General features: G+C 45.3%; 2 protein-coding genes across 7 annotated transcripts in view; one reads left to right on the forward strand and one right to left on the reverse strand.

The window, feature by feature from the left end:
* The window catches only part of TMTC3 (transmembrane O-mannosyltransferase targeting cadherins 3), a 128,647-nt gene extending 116,444 nt beyond the window's left edge, over positions 1-12,203 (reverse strand). Inside the window, exon 1 of one of the 3 annotated variants that reach the window (XM_068276841.1) lies at positions 12,174-12,203. The gene's annotated coding sequence lies outside the window, so the exon portion shown is untranslated. Of the gene's footprint in view, positions 1-11,737; positions 11,950-12,052 lie in introns of those variants that run through there. The other 2 variants (XM_068276840.1, XM_068276839.1) reach the window with 2 other exon arrangements.
* CEP290 (centrosomal protein 290) overlaps positions 11,817-22,654 on the forward strand; it is a 272,670-nt gene continuing 261,832 nt past the window's right edge. For 2 of the 4 annotated variants that reach the window (XM_068276837.1, XM_068276838.1), the window contains exons 1-2: positions 11,825-12,472; positions 21,950-22,068. In XM_068276837.1, coding sequence (XP_068132938.1) covers positions 21,967-22,068 — 102 coding nt within the window. In that variant the 5' untranslated portion in view covers positions 11,825-12,472; positions 21,950-21,966. Of the gene's footprint in view, positions 12,473-21,949; positions 22,069-22,654 lie in introns of all 4 variants that reach the window. The other 2 variants (XM_068276835.1, XM_068276834.1) reach the window with 2 other exon arrangements.

Genomic DNA, 22,654 nt, shown 5'->3' on the forward strand with positions numbered 1-22,654 from the left:
CACAGTTGATTACTTCATAAGCTTATTTTCACCTCGGGTTCACTTTGAAGAGGAACTCCAGCGAAAAAGTGCTTAATTTTTACAATAATTATGCACAAATGATTTAGTCAGTGTTTGCCCATTGTAAAATCTTTTAAATCCCTGATTTACATTCTGACATTACATGGTGCCATTTTTTACTGTTGGCAGGTGATGTAGCTGTTGCTAGCTGTTTTGACAGTTGGAAACAGCTGTAAACAACTATTTCCCACAATGCAACAAGGTTCATAGACAGGAAACTGCCAAGAGTACGTACTCATAGTTTCTTTGTGGGAGGGGTTTCATCACAATATCAGCCAGACAGCACCCCCTGATGGTCTGTTTGTGAAAAGGTATAGATTTCTCATGTAAAAGGGGGTGTCAGCTACTGATTGGGATAAAGTTCAATTCTTGGTCGGAATTTCTCTTTAAGCTCAAAGATCACTGGAGATGAAAACTGCAGCCAAGAAATGAAGGCCTCTCTTCCACAGACTGTTGATAGGCAGTGAAATGCGTCTCAAACTCTCACAACTGCCCACTGCAGCCTGACAGCTGCACAGTTCAACTGTTCATGGAACACACTTAGCAGAATCACATGGGTTTCCCCATAGAACACATTGGGAAACTCATGTGATTCTGCCAAGTGCGACTCTGGCCTAAGGGCTCGTTTCCACTACACGCAGATTCTGCATGCAGAAAACTGACTCCAATGAATGCCTATGGGAAATCTGCATCAGAAAAATCATGTTCAGTGGAAACAGGCCCACAGGCATTCATTGGAGTCAGTTTTCTGCATGCAGAATCTGCGTGTAGTGGAAACAGGCCCTAAAAGATAGAGACTGTCAATGAGATGTAAATGATTCTGGCTTGCAAGTAAATTTAATGCAAACTATAAGCGATTGGGAGCGGGGCCAAAGACGCTTCCTGTTTCTTCAGACTGGTCTAAGCTGTATAGAATTTGCATCTCATTGACCATCACTAATAAACAATAAAGTTTCCATGTTAGTGTTGACAAGCCCACAAATAAGAACACCCTGGAATGAAATCTGTAATACGGTACATTTGTGTATTAACCTGGCCACGGCTGCTGCTGTGTAGTTATATAATGCAATGCTACGAATTGCACCTCCTGAAAAAAATATTCCACAAGAGACTCAAGTGAAACTTCCACCTTTCACAAACAGAATTGAATTTTTAAATAAGCTGTGTATAAAAGGAACTGAATGCTCTCTTGTATCTAATACAGCCGTCTTCATTTTTCATTCGGATGCAAAGCAGGGAAGTAATGAGACAGAGAAGTGGAGTGGATGCAGCTTGTCTTACTTCATGCGCAGACGCACCAAAGGAAGCAAATGCTCAACAGGTTACCTTTTTTTGTTTTGTATTATCCATCTGACTTTTTCCCTATGATCTTGTAAGGGAACAGCTGCTGCTTCCCATTAAAGAACAGCTGGTTTTATTTGCCCCATGGAGACTGAGTACTCAGTGTTGAGAAATGGTCACTGACACACTGCTAAATCTCATTATGACATATCTGTGACTTAAAGAGGAACTCCAGTGAAAATAATGTAATAAAAAAGTGCTTCATTTTTACGATTGTGTATAAATGATCAGTGTTTGCCCATTGTAAAAATCTTTCCTCTCCCCGAATTACATTCTGACATTTTACCACATGGTGACATTTTTACTGCTGGCAGGTGACATCAGTGGAAGGAGATGCTGCTTGCTTTTTTTGGCAGCTGGAAACAGCTGTTATTTCCCACAATGCAACAAGGCTCCCACAGTGTGATGCCAGAACCATGGTCCAGACATCACACTGTGGGAGGGGTTTCACCTCAATATCAGCCATACAGAGCCCCCATATGATCAGTTTGTGAAAAGGAAAAGCTTACTCATGGGAAAGGGGGTATCAGCTACTGATTGGGGCGAAGTTCAATTCTTGGTCACGAAATTGATTAGAGAATTCATAGCCTTGGTTAGGGAATGTATAGCCTACCTTGTAGTATATGTGGTACTTGTTTTAATCAAGTAAAAAAATACAGTAAAATCCCTTTATAGTAAACTCCAAGGAACCTGGCCAAGTAGCTTACTATATGAGGATTTATCATACACAGGCGCATGGTCAGGACCCGGGGACTGCCTTTATTATAGCCAGAGGTTTACTATATCTGAGTTTAGTAAAACAAGATTCAACTGTATGTTAATCTCTTACATTTACTTCAGCCATTGACTTTCATAACCAACAATACTAGCTTTGCACTTTCTCATACACGCTGCATGCTCTCTAAACCTTCGTACACACCTGGGATAAATATTGTCTGAAGCAGAGATTCACAAGTGCTCCAGGTCGCAGTTTATGCTCAGAGTGCAGATGAGTTGCTAGGCTCTCTGTCAAGTAGCCAGTTTCTTCTATGGAAAGGAGGACATGCAGGAGAGAAGATGTCCTAACAGCCCAAAGAGGGAACTGCAAAAGTTAGGGCCCTTTTCCACAGGCAGCTGAGCTGTGCTTTCAGTGAGCAGTTGCCAGGCATCAGCAAGCAGTTGTGAGGGTTTGACAGTCTGCCCATCAACGGCTCGTGGAAAAAGGCCCTTACACAGCAACCAGCAAGGAATGAGAAGGAATGTTTGAAGGGGTGGCTGCAACCATCAAGGGAAACTTGCACTCACAGTACATATGCATCCGGGAGATCAGGATCAAACATTTCCAACAGCAAAAATCTAGCGTGCGTATGTAGCTTAAAGAGGCCCTGTAATGAGAGGGGTATGGAGGCTGCTTGTTGTCATCAGGGTCCCCCATTACCAGGACCCAATCCCCTAAACTCTGCAGCCACTCAGAATTGACAGAGAGGTATAGAGCAACGCTGAACTGCGCAAGTAGAAGCTCTGGACCTGCGCAGTAAAAGAAAGCGCTTGTTAATGAGTGCTTGCTTCCATTGTGCTCACGCAATTTGGGAGGTGCATAAGAAAACATATTGATAAATAGAGAGGAAAAAAACAAAAAACAAGCAAATGTCAGGGCGGCATGTGGACAGCCAAACTACTACCGTTTTCCCCGAAAATAAGACACTGTCTTATATTAATTTTTGCTCCAAAAAGTGTGCTAGGGCTTATTTTCAGGGGATGTCTTATATTGGCACTGCATGATATGTCCCATGCTGGCCACCTCTTATTGCTGCTCATTGTAATGTCACAGTGCCAATATTGCTACTCATTGTAATGTCACAGTGCCAATCAGGCACCTGTCATGTCATCCCTGCACACAGATGATAAACCTGCTGTGTGCAAGGATGACATGACAAGTGCCTGATCTACATCTACGGCACTGCACGATGTGTCCCTTTCTGTTCTCAGTGTGGCTGCTCCAGCCCCTTAGCCTGTGTCTTTGCTCCCCTGCATTGTGTCCCCCTCCCGACCCGTGTAGCCGCACTGTCAAGCCCCCTAGCCTGTGTCTCTGGTCCCCTGCATTATGTCCCCCTCCCTTCCGACCCCTGTGGCCGCTCTGTCCTGACTCCTTGTCTGGGTCTCTGCTCCCCTGCATTATGTCCCCCTCTCTTCTGACCCCTGTGGCCACTCTGTCCCTCCCCCTTGTCGGTGTCCCCCGCTCCCTAAATGTAATGGCAGCAAGCGTGTCTTACTGTAGCCATGCTGCCCGGAGATCTCAGGCGTCCTGTCTTCTTCCCTCTAGTAACCGACGCTTGTGTAGATTACATCAACTACACAAGCTCCGGTTACTAGAGGGAGAAGTGAGGCCGCCAGCGATCTCCAGGCAGCATGGCTACAGTAAGACACGCTGGCTGCCATTACATTTAGCGTGCACGGGGAGCGGAGGACACTGACAAGGGGGCGGGACAGAGCGGCCACAGGGTTCGGAAGGGAGGGGGGACACAATGCACGGGGAGCAGAGACCCAGACAAGGAGGCGGGACAGAGCGGCCACACGGGTCAGAAGGAGGGGGGCACTTAAAACAGGGGAGCAGAGAGACAGTCTGGGGGGGGCGGGATATGATGTGTTCTGCGGCTGGGGATGTGTGGCTTTGGGGCTAGGTCTTATATTCGGAGGATGCCTTATATTCAGAGAAGGAATGAAATTGCAGCTAGGCCTTATAATCAGAGGATGTTTTACTTTGGGGGAAAGACGGTAGCTGTGATACTGGCATTCTAAATGGCATACTTCTGACTCAGAGCACTTATTGTAATAACAAATATATAATATGAATAAATAATATCAACATAACAGAAAACAATGTTTGTTTTTGTTAATGCTGTTGGTATATTAGGTAGGATTAAAGGGAACCTAAACTGAGAAGGATATGGATTTTTCCTTTTAAAATAATACCAGTTGCCTGAATCGCCTGCTGATCCTGTGTCTCTAATACTTTTAGCCACAGCCCCTGAACAAGCATGCAGATCAGGTGCTCTGACTGAAGTCAGACTGGATTAGCTGCATGCTTGTTTCAGGGTGTGATTCAGCCACTATTGCAGTCACAGAGATCAGCTGGACTGCCAGGCAACTGGTATTTAACAGGAAACATCCATATCACTCTCAGTTAAGGTTCCCTTTAAACCTAGGTTAGTTTCAATTGCTGTGTACTTTAACCTCAATACTAAGGTTACGTGCAGGATGCAAATTTTATATATTGTGCCCAATAATTACTACCACTTCAAGTAAAGGTAACTATAACAAACAAATAGTTAAAGCGAGCCATTTGGAGAGTTGATGTTTGTGTTGCCAAGAGTGGACGTTTAGAACTAATGTGACAGCAAATAAACATTACCTAATCAGTGGCAAGCCTCATCTTGCCATTTAATATAAAGCACAGTTGTATGCATTTCTGAAAGATGATTACTGTTGTATACAACTTGCTTTAGAAAGCTTCACCCTAGATCGACTGAGTTTAGGGCCGTTTCACACTTCTAACCCACGGTTGCGGTGCGATTCGCACTGCAACACCAAAAAGAGCCTATGGAGATTACTGCGTCAGTGAGCGGTAATCTCCATTTTGGCTGCAAGCCAAGCACGAAGCCCTCACTTCCTGTGGCTGATGTTTGAATTGTGTGGAAGTGTATTCTGTCAAAACACGCTTCTGTGCATGTGCAACGCATATACGTGCGACAAGTTTAAAATGTGTGGCGCCAGACTAACATGACTTCCGGTCTCCATGCAAGTTACAGACCAACGCGCTGTCATGCTAGCATCACTGTGCACCCCAAAAAGTCACTTTCATCACATCGCACAGGTATGAAATGCCACATAGACTTTCATTATTGTAGCATTGTCATGCAGTAAAAATAGGGTAACGGGGCGTAGCAATAGGGGGTGCAGAGGTTGCGACCGCATCGGGGCCCTTGGGCCAGAGGGGTCCCCAAGGGGCCTTCCCTCAACTGCAGTATTCGCTCTCTATTGGTCCTGTGCGCATAATAATGCCTTCTATAGATACTTTGAATAGTAGTAATCATTAACCATTTAATGACACCCTAACGTATTAAAACGTCATGCTTTACCCTATTACCAGCAACATGCCGTTTTAATACGTTTTAATACGTCGCACGTTCCCGCCGCCGCTACCGCCGTGTGTGCGCCGCTACCGCCGCCGATTCCGCCGGGATCCCGTGCTGAGTGATTGGGGAAGAGGACCGAACGGTCCTCTACCCAATCGCAGTGCCTGGAGTGAATGGACGTGACCGCGAACAGCGGCTACGCCCATTCACAAAAACAGGAAATTGTTACTTTTCAATAAAGTGTAAAAAAAAATAAAAAAAATTAATCACTTCCTATAACGAAGTGTTCACTAGCGCCATATTGTGGCCAAAAAGTATATTACACATACAAATTGCATACATACACCATTACATACACATCATTAATAAAATTACACTTACAACCCTCCCACCCAAAAAAACCACTTGTAAAAAAAAATTCAGCTTAAAATAAATAAATAAATAGTTTCCTTATGGACTCAACTTTTTTTTAATCTATATTTTATGGGGGAAAATTAATTTTAATTTATTACATTGGGGCTGGTAAAAAAAACAACAGAAAAATAGCACCTATATTTAAAAATAATATATTGTCGCCATACATTGTGATAGGGACATAATTTAAATGGTTTAATAATCGGGACAGCTGGGCAAATAATGTGTTTGTTTTATCCACAGGAGAATGTTTAATTTTAAAACTATAATGGCTAAAACCTGAGAAATAATGGATTTTTTTTTGTTTTTTTCTCATTAAAACGCATTTAGAATAAAAATATTCTTAGCAAAATGTACTACCCACAGAAAGCCTAATTGGTGGCGAAAAAAACGAGGTATAGATCATTTTCTTGTGATAAGTAGTAATAAAGTTATTAGGGAATAAAAGGGAGGAGCACTGACAAGTGAAAATTGCTCTGAGCCGTTAGGGTAAAAACCCTTGGGGGTGAACTGGTTAAACTGTTCCCCACCACCTTCTGGCACCTCTGACACTGTAGCTGCCATTGGCAGGTTTTGGTGCGCTGTATGAATCGTTATGTATAGAGTGCATGGGGGGCCCCCAACATAAAACTTGAATCAGGGCCCATAACTCCTTAGCTACGCCACTGTAGGGTAAGCAACGCACCAGTGTGAAAGTGGCCAAAGTGAAAGGAAACATGAATCGCCAGATGATGAAGTGTAAGGCCTCTTTTCCACTGGTGGTTGAACTGCTCCTTTGCTAAGCAGTTCAGCCTCGGGATGCCAGCTACAATAGCCATTCGGCTGCAATTACATGCAGCCAAATAGCTTCATTTGTTAAATCCATGCATGTCACATTTGACATGTGGTGGCATTACCCAGCAGTGAAAACCGTCTAAAGTTGCTGAGGACAACAACCACCATGGTCAGATGCAGCTTCAAGGGGGCACCTATCTACCGCCTATGCTGAGCACGAGCCTGCACCTGGCTATTGGATGGAAGCAGCTGACAGGTGATGACTTGACTGCCTTCAGCTGCCCATGGAAAAGAGGCCTGAGTAAGTAATTTAACTTGACATACAGTATGCATTATTAGATTGCATCAGATGTTAGGTTAAGAAGAACTTTCCACATGTAAAAAGCAGAGGAGTTCTCAGAATGACCTGGCTAAAGTTGTGTACACACTACAAATAACTGTTGCCTGAAAGAGTCATCATTTCATGCAGCAATTTTAAAAAAAATCAGTACAGACTTCAGTGTTCTCCCCACGCTTTTTTAGCTGGGTGCTCCACCCGGCTAGTTTTTGTGAGCACCCGGCTGTCATCGGTTCACCACCTCCTCTGCTGTAAGCAGAGGTGTGCAGAGAAGCACTGTCCCTGCATTTTCTCATCTCGCCCCACCCGGCTTCTTTTCCATGCCACCCGGCTGGAAAAAAATTCATGAGAGAACACTTAGACTTGATTTTTAACTCCTGGCCAACAGCAGGTTCTGTTCTATGGAGAAAGGAGGAGGCATGTCCAGTGACCTGGAAGTGGGAATACAACAGAATTACAATGGTTACCAAGCAGGAGTGATCAGTTTGGCCTGTGACTAAAGGGAACAATAATGACAACTGGGGACACTTGTACATACTTTTCTGCTGAGGCAATCCCAGACAATTGCTTCAGTGCTTTATTACGTTTCTGACTCTGTTAATGTACAAGAACAAATGTACAAGAACAGTCACCCAGCAAGGATTGGACTTGATCCCTCTGGCCTATTTAAGTTTTCTGTAGCTACCTGGCGAGGAAGGGGGCCCATGGAGTGGAGCAATAAGGAGTGGGCAGGGCACGTAGGGGAAAAATTCCCTCAGCTGTCAACGCATAATAAATTACACAGCTGTCAGCTTTGACTCAACCTCTGTCACTTCCATTGCCAGTTGAACTGACATTTGCCTATTCATCAAATGTTTTGCTCATCATTGATTAACCCACCTAGCGGTAACCCCGAGCTGAGCTCGGGGTAGGAAAAAAAATTACCCAGACTAGTAATCCCGAGAGCTCAGCTTGGGGTAGTGCAATACCTGCTTTCCCTGACGTTTTGGAGTCCCGTAAGCGAATGGCAATGCGCAGTGGGACTCCAGCCTCTCTCCCTGGCTTCCAGCTTCTTCCTCCGGCCGCCAGGATCCCCATATCCCCGCTCTTCTTCCAGGGTCCCAGTGGCCAATCAGATTAGCAGAGCAGTTGTCGGGGGTGGACTGGGGGGGTGCGTGAAATTTAAAATCTTAAAGGTTATTGGCCCATTTTTTTGCATGTATTAGATACAAATGTGTCAAAGACATTTGTATCCAATGCATTTTAGCCATTTGGTTCACTGCTGCTTTTGAGCAAGTGCTGCCTTATTCTGCTGATCTACCTTATTGGATTACCTGTTACCAATTTTTGCCTGGATTTTGACTACTCTCTGCCTGTCACCTGCTATGGCGACAGCCTCGAGGAGTCTCACATCAGAAGCGCTGATGGAGTCTGAGGACTGATCAGCAGTCGCTAGCGGACTTGAGTGACAGCGACACACCTGGAGATAGGTCATCTGACTCGGATAGCGAGAGTACAGCGACTTCACCACTACCGAGCTTAGTGAGGTACGCCTCTGGTGCCCCACTGACACTAATCAGGTTCCGCCACCGCCCCTACGTTTCCCTTTTACTGGGAAGCCTGGCTTGAAGATAGAGTGTGAGCACAACCCCCTGGCCTACCTGCAGCTCTATTTCAATGATGCCGTCATTGAAAAAATAGTGGCGGAGACAAACAAACACACAACAACTGGCTGCTACACAAGGGTGCTTTTCAAGGAGCAGGACATGGGAGCCGGTCTCTTAGGAGGACTTGTGGCTTTTCTTTGGACTAACTTCACCGCTGTACTTTTGCATGTATAAGCTTAGCAAGACGAAGTGCCCCTCCCTAGCGTGTAAAAAACTAAACTGGATAATATAAACTATTCCCCATGTCCTACAAATCTCTTCCTCTCAGCTCCCAACCCTAACTGCTTTTCCAAAACCCCAAACTAAGAGGAAAAAAATACTCCCCTAATGAGGACCTCCAGCAGCAGAAAATCCCGGGGAAATGGGTGCCAAAACCACTCAGCACTGGAATGAACTTTTCTATAACTGAGACCTGCTGCTTCCAATACACCTCAACTGAGAGAGATATGGAGGCTGACTTCCTTTAAAACAATGCATATTATATAGCTTTCCAGTTGGGCATCTGCCTCTAATGCCTGGTAAATACCATGCAATCAGATAGACAGATCAAATCGATTATTTTGACAGGTTCAATCCAATTTCTGATTTTTCTTATTACTTCGGCACAAAATCGATTGGACCTGTCAGTAATAATCAATTCGACCCATCTGTCGGATGAGAAATTGTATAGTGTGTACCAGGCATAATACTTCTAGCCATAGACCGTGAACAAGCAAGCAGGTCAAATGTTTCTGTCTGAAGTAATGACTCGATTAGCTGCATGCATGTTTAGGTGTGTGATTCAAAAATGACTAGAGCCAAAGAGCCAGTAGGACAGCCAGGCAGGCAACCATTCCTGTTTAAAAGGAAATAAATATGGTAGCCTCCATATCCCTCTCAGGTCAGTTATCCTTCTAAAAGCGAAGGAAGGAAAGCTCAGTAGCAGTTCAGCCCATATTAAATTCCACTCATTAGGGAAAAGAAAAAAAATAGTTGAATTTAACATCCAATCTCTATTTAGTGCAGTTAATTAGTTAATAGCTTTCAATGCCAACTCAGATTTGCTGATTATAGGAGAAATGTCTGCTCATCCCTAGTGTTACACATTCTGTAACACACTGCAGTGACAATGACGATATGTAAAACAAGACAATGAGAAAGCACATTTTGGCAGTATGGCCTGGGGCACACCAGAGGAGTTTTTCTGAGCGTTTTGAGTTTTTAAATCTGCTGCTAATGTTATCCTATGTGTCTGTGCACACTGGAGCAATGAGGTTTTGTAAAAAACCCCATAGCATTACATTGGGAAGAGCTTTTGAAACCTCTAAAAGCTCTTCCCAATGTAATGCTATGGTTTTTTTTACAAAACCTCATTGCTCCAGTGTGCACAGACACATAGGATAACATTAGCAACAGATTTAAAAACTCAAAACGCTCAGAAAAACTCTTCTGGTGTGCCCCAGGCCTAAGAATACTCAGTTTCATCACGCCTAATAAATGAGAGGCCATAAAGACACATGTTCTGCCAGGAAATTCAGCAGAAAGGCTATGTTCACAGTGGGACACTGCGCTGCTCGTCTTACGGGATAGCATCGGAGGGAAAAAAACTGCATGTTATACATGGCGTGCAAAATATACAGTACACACACAATGGGTGCTAGCCTACTTTAGGGCACCCAGTAAGAAACCTCAAAGGGAAATTCCACTAACATGATTGGGTGGACACCACCCTCTCAAACTGCTAGATTTCAGATAGGTTGTTTGGCCAATCACAATGTTTTGTGCTGTAGAGTAGAGGCCTGCATTGGGTCGGGTACCCGCAGGTTACCAGAAATGAGGGTCGGGTGCCCGCAGGTTACCAGTAATGAGGGTCGGGTTCGGGTACCCATTTTGATTTTAATTGGGTTGCGGGTCGGTGTCGGTAGCGGGTCTGCAGGTACCAGATTCACCAGAAAGCAAGTTGCGGGTCTGAAAAATAAGACCCATACAGGGCATCAGATTGGGTATCCATTTTGATTTAATCGAGTTGCAGGTCTTGTGAGAGTACCAGATTCACCAGAATACAGGTCGGTACGGGTAGCGGGGCTGCAGGTCTGAGAAATTAGACTCACGCAGGCGAGTACATTTGAAATCGGCGCCGGTAGACTTGGGCGCAGGATACAGCGGTATATAGCGGATCCTGCTTCTGCACAAGTCTGGGCCGATTTAATTACTATTCCCCCTCCAGGCCGACATGGATAGTGGGGGAATGAAATAATTCGGCTGCCAGCGATTGCTGGAGGCCGAATTATTATGTTTTTAAGCAACCTTGGCTCCGTCTTCTGATGGAGCCGACGTTACTCACTGAGCGCTTCAATAGAAATGATTCCTATTGAAGTCTATGGAGGCGCCGGCTGCGCCCAAATCTAGCTGCGCTGAAAAGCACTGCTCCGACGCAGGCCTCTACTGTAGAGGGTGCTGTGATTGGAGAACTGTTCCCTATGAGGTTTCCTGCTGAGACCCCTAAACTAGACTAGCCCCAAATGATCTTTACTGCACCTGTTAATGCATGTAGCACTGAATGCACCATGTTATGCCGATGGATCCTACCGTACAACTAATGCGCCAATGTGAACATACCATTATAATATAACCAATGCGAATTGCCCAATGCAATGCCTCATGGTAAACATACCATAAATTCTAAATATGCACTGACATAAGTAAAGCAGTGATATCAATAGCTGGAAAAATCAAGATGCTGAGGCTCATCTACACAGCCAGATGCAAAGAAAGCTCAGCGGTTGCCCTCAGCAACTAGTTAGCATCCATGCTTCATATAAAAGATAATGACGCATGAAAGGTTGCTGTAGGAACTTGCTCCACTGTTGCTTCAGCCTTCTTTGCTCCTGCCTTTGTAAGGATTATTATATATAAGCCAGAAGAGCCCTAGGCAAGAGTATTATCTATAAGCCAGTAAAGCCCCAGGCTGGAGTATAATATATAAGCCAGCAGAGCCCTAGGCGAGGAGAGGCTGTGATCCCAGCAGCCGCATGCAGCATGGGTGACACTCCCAGACAGATGTCACTTACTGGCTTCCCTCTGTCAGTGAGTCAGGTGTTCCTTACACACGTGTCACACTATGCGCATCCCTCCTGCAGTCACTGATCGGGCCTGTCATGGGGAGACCACCTTCTGAGAAACAGACTCTTCCCAGCAACACAATCAGCTTCAATGAAATTTTTGCCGTGCTGTGGAAGCCGCCATGACAGAGGGCTGGGTGGAGTCAAACTCCCGGATATTGCCTCATCCCCAACGCTCAGCTGCTAGCCTAGCGACTGGAGGGAAGGCACAGGAAGTACTAGTGTGTGTGATAGTAGTACAGTACTGTGTAGCTATGTGTTTACCTTACAAAGACATAAGTGCTTGTATTGAAGTGCGTCTGTCTGCCCAGGGCTGCGTCACGCTGCTTAGATCTATAGTTATTTGCATGTGATGCTGCAGCGTCCCTCCTGAGGTCCCCTATACCTGCTGTCCTCAAATCTGTTTAATCCCGTCTCCTAGCAACGCTCGCCGGACTCCGCTTTCCCGGCTTCCTTCGCGGTAAACGCGCAATGGAGCCGTAGTAGAGAGGCTGCTCATCGGGCTTCTATGGACTCCACTCATCCCTTCTGCACGACTTGCTGAGAGTCTGAAGCACACATGCTACAAGCATGTCATTATAGTGTGTGTCTGCAGGGAACAATGCACACAGCAGACTGATTACTACTTGCATTTGCTATTGTGCCTTCAGCATCTCACTCACATCTTGGAAACCTCGTAAAGAGGTGAGTTAATAAATCTTATTTTTTACACCTTTTTCCTGGACGTTTGTTCTCCTTGATTTGTTTGGTGAAGATCAGCGTTTGTAGCAAACAAGTGGTTGTGAAAATGTCTATTATTTTTTTCTTTATATATTGCATCACCGCACCGTAATCTTCTGTGGACCTGCCAAGGGTACAGTACAGACAATAGTGAGGACCATAAATACATAGTTCACACACAGCGTCTAGCAACACAAGTACAACATGCATAATACTTTATGCATATTATGATAACATCCAGAAATATAGGTACATGTTCATTTGATAGAATAAGTACATAAACTAATCTAGTTTAGAGAACCCAGCAGGAGATCTGATATGAAACAGTTCTCCAATCACAGCACCCTCTGAAGCGCAAAACGTGATTGGCCAAATAGTGAAACCTAGCAGGGCGAGAGGGTGCTGTGCAGTGGCATACCTATGGCATTTGACACCCGGTGCTGATTATCTACAATCGATTGGTGTGAGAGACGCCGAGTGGGACAAATGCTGGGTGCTGAATAGGAGAAACGGGTGCAGGTGGGAGGAGGTAAGAGGGAGGGAGCCATCCCGGGTACGGCAGCAGTGCAGCAGGTGGTGTTCTTGCTCCTTCCATGCTGCCCAGTGCCATGCCTCTTCTGTTTTCCAGCTCCCACCTCCCCCAGTGCCACAGACAGCTATTATTGCTACAGACATGTGAGAGGCGGAGCTGCCTGGGGGAATACAGGCTGCCTGGGTGAGTGACAGCCAGGAATGTGAGGGATGGAGGTGTGGCCGGCTGGGGGAGTGCAATTTGTCACCCCCCTCTCTGTCATCACCTGGGGTGCCCATGATCCTCTATAGGTTCTCCATGGGTGCTGTCAACCCTTTGAGATTTCCTGCTGGGTTCCCTAAACCAGGGCTGTGGAGTCGGAGTCAGGGAAATTTTGGGTACCTGGAGTTGGAGTCTGAGTCGTTGATTTCATGAACTGAGGAGTCGGAGTCGTCTGATTTTTTTTTTACAAAATCCACAGCCCTGTTAAGTATTAGACTAAGGAGTCGGAGTCGAGGAGTCTGAGCCATTTTGGGTACCCTGAGTCGGAGTTGGAGTCGGAGTCGTGGTTTCATAAACGTCGGAGTCGGAAGATTTTTGTACCGACTCCAAAGCCCTGCCCTAAACTAGACGTGTGCCCCTAAACATTAGGCTCATGCCATTCCAAGATTGGGCTCTATTCATAAAACCTTACCGCAAGTTTTCCGCTCAAAACTGCGGATTTTCCCGTCCATTTAGCAAAGTGGGCATTCATAAAAGCTGTTCCCGCATGAAAATCTACAATCCCCCAGCAGAGCGAGAAATTTCCGCCCTCTCCAGTGTTTTTCTAGATTTATCTAGAAAAAAGTAACAAAATGGCCATTCATGAAGTTTAGAGGAAGCGGTATGTGGACGGGAAATACCGCTTCCTCTGATTTTGCGGATTACATACAAGTGAATGGGACAGACCTCCCAGAGAGAGCAGTGCACGGAGGGACTCTGCCGGCTGAAGTGTTTCCGCATGTCTTCCGACAGCTTACCGCCAGCTTTCAGCGGGAGATCTCCGCTCTTGCATCGCAGCTGGCAAGATTTTTTTGAATGACCACCCAGAAGTGTAAAATACCGCTGTGGTATTTTACCTCCAGGATTTTTTCCGACTCAGAAGTTTTATGAATAGAGCCCATTATGGCCTAAGGCCTCTTTTACACTATATGCCGAAAAGCCTGATGCATTTTAATTTTCCATAACAGTACTTTGTAAAAAGGTTTTTGTTAAAACACATATACATAATGCAAACTGAACCATAGGGAAACATGGGCATTACCAACACATAGTCTGCACATTAGTTGTCAATTAAGTTATACTGACAGCAACTGATTAGTGTTAGTTATAACTGAAGGGGCAACTGATGTGCAAGGTAATGTCCATGTTTCACTATGGCCTCTTTCACACTGTACGTTAAAAATATGAAGCATTTTAACTGATCAGTTGTTCAGTAGCAGTGCATTGTGAAAAAGCTTTCAGTAAAATATGTGTAATGTGAACTGAGCCATAGGGAAGCATCAACATTACTTTTATCTGGGTTGTACATCAGTTGTTCCTTCAGTTAAAACTGATGTGCAAGGTAATGTCCATGTTTCCCTATGGCCTCTTTCACACTGCACGTTAAAAATATGAAGCATTTTAACTGATCAGTTGTTCTATAGCAGTGCATTGTGAAAAAGCTTTCAGTAAAATATGTGTAATGTGAACTGAGCCATAGGGAAGCATCAACATTACTTTTATCTGGGATGTACATCAGTTGTTCCTTCAGTTATAACTGACAGTTAGGAACTGATACAGTGTAAAAGAAACCCTCTTATAACTGACCAGACACCTGATGAGCAGCCCAGGTGAAGGAAATCTCAATATTTCCCTATGGCTCAGTTCACATTATACAAGTTTTAATTGAAACTTTTTTCACAATGCACTGCTATGGATCAACTGATCAGTTAAGGCTGGATTCTCAGTGGTCCGTTGTATAACACATGTTAAGATGTGTATAAATTGCAATGGAGACTGGACATTAATCTTAATGCAGAGCTTGTATGCAGCAAGTTAGAATAACACGATTAGTTACAACACACAGATGTGAACACGACTATGGAATTGTATGAACAGGAAGTTGTCATGTAGAATTATTCTGCAACGCAATTGAGCACTGTGAACAAGGCCTCACATCAGTTTTTCAGCATACAGTATGAAAGAGGCCATAGGGAAACTCCTTGCACATCAGTTGTCCTTTCAGTTATAACTGACAGCAACTGATTTAGTGTAACAATAATTAGTTGCTGTCACTGACAACCGATGTGCAGCCCAGGGGAAGGTAATGTCCATATTTCCTGATGTCGCAGTTCACATCCTATGCGTTTTATCTGAAAAATGTCCATCAATTTTTCAGCCTACAGTGTAAAAGAGGCCTAAGGGCTCGTTTCCACTAGTGCCGAGTTGCAGCGTTATCCCAGGAATTTGGATGGGGAATTGCAGGCTATTAAAATCAACAGGCTGCTTCCGGGATGTATGCACAAAATTGCGTTACACACGATAAGTAGAGCTTAACGCACTGCATGTAATTTATTGCATTCTGCTTTACTTATCGTGTGGTAAGCTTTTATGCATGTTATTCTGCTTCACGCAGTTTAGTGCGTACAACTCCAAGTGCCGGAATCCATCACAGAGGCACATGCTGACACAAGTGGACATGGACCTTAAAGGGGAGCGGACTGGAGGCTCTAGGTAAAGAAGTGAAGGGGCTAAAGGACGAGGCAACGAGTCTTAGCATAAGATGCAGGTGTGGTTTAGTATCTGAGGGGCAAAACTAACTAAGGTAAGCACATGCTGTATCCACATACAGTACAGACCAAAGGTTTGGACACACCTTCTCATTCAAAGAGTTTTCTTTATTTTCATGACTGAACATTGTAGATTCACACTGAAGGCATCCAAACTATGAATTAACACATGTGGAAGTATAGTACATAACCAAAAAGTGTGAAACAACTGAAAATATGTCATATTCTAGGTTCTTCAAAGTAGCCACCTTTTGCTTTGATTACTGCTTTGCACACTCTTGGCATTCTCTTGATGAGCTTCAAGAGGTAGTCACCTGAAATGGTTTTCACTTCACAAGTGTGCCCTGTCAGGTTTAATAAGTGGGATTTCTTGCCTTATAAATGGGGTTGGGACCATCAGTTGTGTTGTGGAGAAGTCAGGTGGATACACAGCTGATAGTCCTACTGAATAAACTGTTAGAATTTGTATTATGGCAAGAAAAAAGCAGCTAAGTAAAGAAAAACGAGTGGCCATCATTACTTTAAGAAATGCAGACCAGTCAGTCTGAAAAATTAAGAAAACTTTTTGAACGTGTCCCCAAGTGCAGTCTCAAAAACCATCAAACGCTACAAAGAAACTGGCTCACATGCGGACCGCCCCAGGAAAGGAAGACCAAGAGTCACCTCTGCTGTGGAGGATAAGTTCATCCGAGTCACCAGCCTCAGAAATTGCAGGTTAACAGCAGCTCAGATTAGAGACCACGTCAATGCCACACAGAGTTCTAGCAGCAGACACATCTCTAGAACAACTGTTAAGAGGAGACTGTGTGAATCAGGCCTTCATGGTAGAATATCTGCTAGGAAACCACTGCTAAGGACAGGCAACAAGCAGAAGAGACTTGTTTGGGCTAAAGAACACAAGGAATGGACATTAGACCAGTGGAAATCTGTGCTTTGGTCTGATGAGTCCAAATGTGAGATTTTTGGTTCCAACCACCGTGTCTTTGTGCGACGCAGAAAAGGTGAACGGATGGTCTCTACATGCCTGGTTCCCACCGTGAAGCATGGAGGAGGAGGTGTGGGGGTGCTTTGCTGGTGACACTGTTGGGGATTTATTCAAAATTGAAGGCATACTGAACCAGCATGGCTACCACAGCATCTTTCAGCGGCATGCTATTCCATCCGGTTTGTGTTTAGTTGGACCATCATTTATTTTTCAACAGAAGAATGACCCCAAACACACCTCCAGGCTGTGTAAGGGCTATTTGATGGGGTGCTGCGCCAGATGACCTGGCCTCCACAGTCACCAGACCTGAACCCAATCGAGATGGCTTGGGGTGAACTGGACCGCAGAGTGAAGGCAAAAGGGCCACCAAGTGCTAAGCATCTCTGGGAACTCCTTCAAGACTGTTGGAAGACCATTTCAGGTGACTACCTCCTTAAAGCTCATCAAGAGAATGCCAAAGTGTACAAAGCAGTAATCAAAGCAAAAGGTGGCTACTTTGAAGAACCTAGAATATGACATATTTTCAGTTGTTTCGCACATCTTGGTTATGTACTATACTTCCACATGTGTTAATTCATAGTTTGAATGCCTTCAGTGTGAATCTACAATGTTCATAGTCATGAAAATAAAGACAACTCTTTGAATGAGGTGTGTCCAAACTTTCGGTCTGTACTGTATGTCTGTGCATTGGCCATTTCTCTTCTCATTCTTCCCCTAGTCCCTGTAATCACTCCTTGAAAAATTTGGCTAAAGGTTTTCAGACAGGAAGAGGCAGGTTTGTGCAATGTGTCGTCCTGTCACCCTCCTATTCCTCGCCCCATTCAATCCCCTTTCCTCCCCATTTACTTACCTTAACCACTTGCCGACCGCCCACTACCAATAGGCAGCGGCAAAGTGGCACCCCAGGACCGCGTAACGCTGATTGGCGGCGGCACCTGGGGGACTAATTAGCCGAGGATCGCGCCCAGGGATGCGCGCGCATCTGCCGGCATTAGGCTCTGCCCACCCGCGACGTCAACCCGCCGGCCATTTAGCAGCGCCGGCGGGTTGTAAACAGCCCGAGATCCCCGTACAAAGTGTATAATACACTTTGTAATGTATACAAAGTGTATTATAAAGGCTGCCTCCTACCCTGGTGGTCCCAGTGATCGAGGGACCACCAGGGTAGGAGGCAGCTGTGTATGTTAGCACTCAAGCACACTGATCCTGCCCCCTGATTGCCCACAACATCCCTCAGGACCCCCCCCCCCCCTGATCACTCCCTCAGACCACTGTTTGCACCCAATCACCTCCCTAATCACCCATCAATCACCCCCTGTCACTATCTGTCAACGCTATATTTTAGATCAGGTCTGCTCACCCCCCCCCCCCCCGTGAACTGTATACATCTATTCTCCCCTGTAATCACCCACTGATCACCTGTCAATCACCCATCAATCACCCCCTGTCACTGCCACCCATCAGATCAGACCCTAACCTGCCCCTTGCACCTGATCACCCGCCCACACCCTCAGATCGCCCGCAGACCCGCCCTCAGATCACCTCCCAAGTGCATTGTTTACATCTATTCTCCCCTCTAATCACACCCTGATCACCTATCAGTCACCCCGTCATCCCCTGTCACCACCTGTCACTGCTACCCATCAAATCGGACCCTTGCGGGCACCCAAACACATGCCCACGCCCTCAGATCACCCTCAGACCCCCTTGATCACCTCGCTAGTGCATTGCTTGCATCTATTCTTCCCTCTAATCACACCCTGATCACCTATCAATCACCCATCAATCACCACCTGTCACTGCTACCCATCAGATCAGACCCTAATCTGCCCCTTGCGGGCACCCAATTACCCGCCCACACCCTCAGATCGCCCTAAGACCCCTCTTCGATCACCTCCCCAGTGCATTGCTTGCATCTATTCCCCCCTCTAATCACACCCATCAATCACCTCCTGTCACCTGCTAGCACACCTACCCATCAAATCGGGCCCTAATTTGCCCCGTGTAAGCTCCTGATCACTCGGCCAAACCCTCAGATCCCCCTCAGATCCCCTTCCGATCACCTCCCCAGTGCATTGATTGCATCTATTCTCCCCTCTAATCACCCCCTGAGACACCCATCAATCACCTCATGTCACCACCTGTTACCCCATAGCACTCCTATCCATCAGATCAGGCCCTAATCTGCCCCCTGCGGGCTTCTGATCACCCGGTAAAACCCTCACCTGCCCCACCGCAGGGACAGAATTTTTTTTTTATGATCACTGCTGGTCTCTACAATTGTGGCTGAGACCAACTGTTATGCCACACAATACGCAACCGCCAATCTAAGAAGCTACCATGTCCAGCCTTTTCGGTGGAAACCACTCCAAGTTTCCGAGCGTAACATTTTTTGGGGCCTTCTCCTTAACATGGGTCTAGTCAAAAAAAATGTATTGCGGTCTTATTGGTCTACGCACCCAATACATCACATGCCCATGTTCTCTGCTGCCATGTCCAGGCCACGATTTGAGAACATCCTGCGCTTCCTGCACTTCAGTGCCAATACAGCCTGTCATCTAAGAGGCCACCCTGCTTATGACCGGTTCCACAAAATTCGGCCCCTCATAGACCACCTGTCATCAAAATTTGCAGATGCTTATACCCCTGAACAGTCATTTTGAGGCATTTGGTTTCTAGACTACTCCTCACGGTTTAAGGCCCCTAAAATGCCAGGGCAGCCTAGGAACCCCACAAGTGACCCCATTTTAGAAAGAAGACACCCCAAGGTATTCCGTTAGGTGTATGGTGAGTTCATAGAAGATTTTATTTTTTTTGTCACAAGTTAGTGGAAAATGACACTTTGTGAAAAAAAAACAATAAAAATCAATTTTCGCTAACTTGTGACAAAAAAAGAAATTTTCTATGAACTCACCATACTCCTAATGGAATGCCTTGGGGTGTCTTCTTTCTAAAATGGGGTCACTGGTGGGGTTCCTATACTGCCCTGGCATTTTAGGGGCTCTAAACCGTGAGGAGTAGTCTAGAAACCAAATTCCTCAAAATGACCTGTAAAATCCTAAAGGTACTCATAGGACTTTGGGCCCCTTAGCGCACCTAGGCTGCAAAAAAGTGTCACATGTGGTATCGCCGTACTCAGGAGAAGTAGTATAATGTGTTTTGTGGAGTATTTTTACACATACCTATGCTGGGTGGGAGAAATATCTCTGTAAATGGACAATTGTGTGTAAAAAACAAAACAAAATCTCATTTACAGAGATATTTCTCCCACCCAGCATGGGTATTTGTAAAAATACACCCCAAAACACATTGTACTACTTCTCCTGAGTACGGCGATACCAGCCTAGGTGCGCTAAGAGGCCCAAAGTCCTATGAGCACCTTTAGGCTTTACAGGGATGCTTACAATTTAGCACCCCCCAAAATGCCAGGACAGTAAACACACCCCACAAATGACCCCATTTTGGAAAGTAGACATCCCAAAGTATTCAGAGAGGGGCATGGTGAGTCCATGGCAGATTTCACGCTGGGGCGCCTCTTTACCCAAATTGTGCTTTACGTATCCCCTAACATACTCTGTTGGAGGGGTCTAGACAGACCACACATTGCTCAAACCATAGAGATAATCTGTCACTTTTACCAAGGAGAGCGACCACACCCAGGTCCGGCTGGACCACCTGGAATGGAGTCTGGTTTGATCTCTCCACCTGCTTCCTGTGGTCGGTTGCCCCTCTGTAACCCGCCTTTTTTGAGTAGTACGATTATCTTACCTGTTGATATCTCGTATATGAAAACATATTGCACTATTGGGCTCCTGTTTTTTTGTCACCTGTGTCTTTTCCTCTAGGGTGCTGAGAGACCCCTACTACTCTACATTTCTTTTCGGGCTGTTTCTCATGCAGGGAACTCTGCAGCATTTTGCACTGTGATTGCTGATTGCTAGCATTAGGCAAATCCCTAGTGCTTCTTTTTAGGGGGAATCACCATACTCATTGCTTTATTTTTGTCATGATTGGATCTTAGGCCTGAGATCTCTCCAAATTTGTGTAACAATTTGATTGAGGGTAGAGCTATATGCGTATTGGAAGTAGTACTCAACAAATCATCAGCTAAGGAGCTGCACTTGTGTGCGTGTCCTTGCAATGGCCAGGCCTAGAATAGAGGTATTGGTTCTGGTATAGGCTCAAGGAAGGGTTTGAGCGCTAGTTCACACAAAAAGGGGGATAGAGGGCATCCCTGCCTCATGCCTTTACCTATTGCAACCAGTTCCAAATCAAATCCTGCCACTAACGTAGTGGCCATGGGATTTGCATAAAAGCTTTATTTCAAATTGATAAGTAGGGACGAACAAAATCAAATTTATTTAGGGTTATATTAAATGAGTCCAATATAGGGAGGGGAGAGTTAATTGATTTAGAATATAGGATTAGATCTAGGACCTGCCTAATATTATTTGGGCCTTAATTATAAGGTATGAAGCCCAACTGATCTGATTTTATTAAGGAGGGGAGAAAGGAAATGAGAGGATCTGTCAGAATTGTTGTGAATATCTTGTGGTCCACATTTATTTGAGGAATGGGCCTGTAATTCTTGCATAAAGTGGCATCCTTCACTTCCGTGGGAATTACTATTATTCTGCCTTTGTTAGCCTCTGATGGAATGATGGTGCCTTCTCTAATGCTTGGCTTTTATGCTTGTGTGACTTGGTAGTTACTAATGGTGCATATTTGGAGGGAGCCCAGGCCTCTTTGCAGAATCACAGCTGCTTTGTGTATATGGCACACTGTTACTACAGTAAAGAAAATCCACACTGTTTAATTTGCAGCATTAATGAATGCACAACTGTAGCTATGGCCACACACAGTCAGATACTGTATTTATGTACCTTTTGTTATCAAAACCTGAGGAGAGAGACAACTTAACCAGTATAAACAGAACATACACAATTATTTTCACTATCTCCTCTCCTAAAGGATCTGAGTTAATGAACTGGACTATCTGTAAATGTAAACCAGATGGGTTTACTTACAGAAACTGTGATGTCTGAAAGCCTGTGTCACGAAAATAACCCTGGCAGAGGTTAAAAATGATTTAACGAGAAGTAATTAAATGTTATGCTTTTATGCTTCTTTTTTAGGAACAAGGGCATTAAAGATGGCTCCTGCTTTAGACTGGGGGAGGCTCTTGAAAGTGGATCCAGATGTTCTTCCCGATCAAGAAAGATTGGCAGAAAAAATGCTGAAAACCATATCACAGGTTTGGGATCAGTTCTGTGGCTGCATCAGTTTATACATTTTGTTTTTAGTGAACTCTGTGTCATGGCAGTCAGCCAGTGTCACCCAGAGCTCCTGTGACTGGGCCGGGGTCACCCGGGGCTCCTGTGACTGGGCCGGTGTCACCCGTGGCTCCTGCGACTGGGCCGGTGTCACCCGGGGCTCCTGCGACTGGGCCGGTGTCACCCGGGGCTCCTGCGACTGGGCCGGTGTCACCCGGGGCTCCTGCGACTGGGCCGGTGTCACCCGGGGCTCCTGCGACTGGGCCGGTGTCACCCGGGGCTCCTGCGACTGGGCCGGTGTCACCCGGGGCTGCTGCGACTGGGCCGGTGTCACCCGGGGCTCCTGCGACTGGGCCGGTGTCACCCGGGGCTCCTGCGACTGGGCCGGTGTCACCTGGGGCTCCTGCGACTGGGCCGGTGTATGTATATATATATATATATATATATATATATATATATATATATATATATATATATATATAGGACCAATATGATGAAAAACCTAAAGTAATTAATAATAGCCTATGGTACATATAAGATATATATGTGTTCTCAAGTAAAAGTTGC

The sequence above is a fragment of the Hyperolius riggenbachi genome, chromosome 3 (assembly GCF_040937935.1).
Source record: "Hyperolius riggenbachi isolate aHypRig1 chromosome 3, aHypRig1.pri, whole genome shotgun sequence".
NCBI classification, from domain to species: Eukaryota; Metazoa; Chordata; class Amphibia; order Anura; family Hyperoliidae; genus Hyperolius; species Hyperolius riggenbachi.